This window comes from Silene latifolia, chromosome X (assembly GCF_048544455.1).
Source record: "Silene latifolia isolate original U9 population chromosome X, ASM4854445v1, whole genome shotgun sequence".
Classification (NCBI taxonomy): domain Eukaryota; kingdom Viridiplantae; phylum Streptophyta; class Magnoliopsida; order Caryophyllales; family Caryophyllaceae; genus Silene; species Silene latifolia.
In genome coordinates this window covers 268,626,651-268,628,257 of record NC_133537.1, presented here as the reverse complement: position 1 = coordinate 268,628,257, position 1,607 = coordinate 268,626,651, and the positions used below count along the sequence as shown (strand labels likewise).

Sequence of the window (1,607 nt, the reverse complement as noted above, 5' to 3'; positions counted from 1 at the left end):
TGGCAGTTTTAGAAAAAAAAATATAGTGCAATGGCAATAAGAGCTTCAAACTCGAGCAAGTGACGGGTAATGACATTCATAAAATGGATAGGGAGGACAAGGTGGGGGCACCCCCATGTGCTTCCCTTTCTCCTCTATTTGGGTTATTTGTGAGAGAAAATGATATCCGTCACTCCAAAGTGACGCTCCAAAGTGACGAATACGTGCCGTCTTCAATAGATTTTGTGTTGAAACAATTACATGCAAACATTTGCAGTAACCACATTTATTAATTCAAGCAGTACATTTAGTAATCAATTAACGCCATTTTTATTAATGAAAGAGGCAATGACTTTGACGAATTCATGCGCCTTTTCAAGTGTAGGGTCCCACAAATGGAAAACATGGCCACCTCCATTAGTCTCCAATAGCTCAACTTCACCTTCCCAACCAGTCTCCTTCAATGCCTTGTAATAAAGAATCCCTCTTTCCCTAATAATATCATCTTTATCCACACACACCAGCATCCTTTCGCACACCACCTCCTTCCTCATCCGAGCCGGGTCGGTCATCGGGTTGAATCTCGGGTCTAACACTCCCATCTTTCGCTCAGACAGGAAGTCAACTATTTCTTCGAGTTCTCCGTGGGCGAAAAATGGGTGGACTAGTACAACACCCTCAACTTTTCTGGCCGGGCTGCTTAGTAGCCCGGCCCGTCCAGCTTGAGCCAACATGTTATGAGACATGTTGGCTCCTCCGCTGTCCCCAGCTAAAAAGACCCGACTCATATCAGCCCACTGGCTGATCCACGGGTCGGGTCCTGACCCAGCTGAATGGGAAATGACCCATTTGGTTATGTCCCACGTGTCATCATAACACGCGGGGATAGGGGATTCTGGGGCTAGCCTGTAGTCAGCTGAGACCGCGATCACGCGAGCCTCATTCACTAGGGTGTTGAGGAAGGTGTGGTACATACTTGAAAAAGCAGAGTATTGGCAGTAGGCCCCACCATGAAAGTAAATGAGGATGGGCAATCTGGTATTTTCCGGGATGTCGTCGGGCCAATAAATCCGGGCCGACGCTCCCGGAGAAATTTTAACGTCTTTAGAATGGACGCGGTTGGTTGTGTCGTATGAAGGAGGGACAATGACATCTTTGCGAAGTCTCTCAACTCGGCCATCTTTGTAAATTAGAATGCGAGGGGAGAAATCATGGAGTATTTCGGTTGAGGGTTGGGCCTCCATTTTAATTGCCGAGAGTGGTTATTTTAAGGATAATTAGAGAAATTGATAGTTTGTGCCTTTGTGGTTTGAGAGGGTCATAGAATTGATCGTTTATATAGGCAATATAGCACATGGGAAGGTCTATATTATTACTCCTAAAAATATTAAGTCAACTCGCAAGTCTTTCTAAAGGTAAAATGGGAGTCTTTCAGGGGGTGGAATGAGACCTATTATAAAGTCAGTCATATAATATCGTGTTTTGCGTCTACACTAAGGCGGATCTTGGAGCTAACCATAAAGGGGGTAAGTTTTTAGTTATTAACTTCGTATCTGAATATTTAATACTCAAAACGGCTGCATTGACTGAGCCGACGGGCAACAGTAAAACCTTCTTCCAAAAATCCC

General features: G+C 44.7%; 1 protein-coding gene across 1 annotated transcript; it reads right to left on the bottom strand.

Annotated features, from left to right (window-relative positions):
• Window positions 1-293: 293 nt before the first annotated feature.
• On the bottom strand, window positions 294-1,223 carry LOC141620083 (putative carboxylesterase 13). The gene has a single exon (XM_074437046.1). It carries the CDS (start codon window positions 1,221-1,223, stop codon window positions 294-296), a length of 930 nt encoding a protein of 309 aa, XP_074293147.1.
• Window positions 1,224-1,607: the final 384 nt, after the last annotated feature.

Excerpts from the sequence above, each read along its gene's own strand:
- LOC141620083 (XM_074437046.1), bottom strand. The coding sequence starts at position 1,223 with ATGGAGGCCCAACCCTCAACCGAAATACTCCATGATTTCTCCCCTCGC.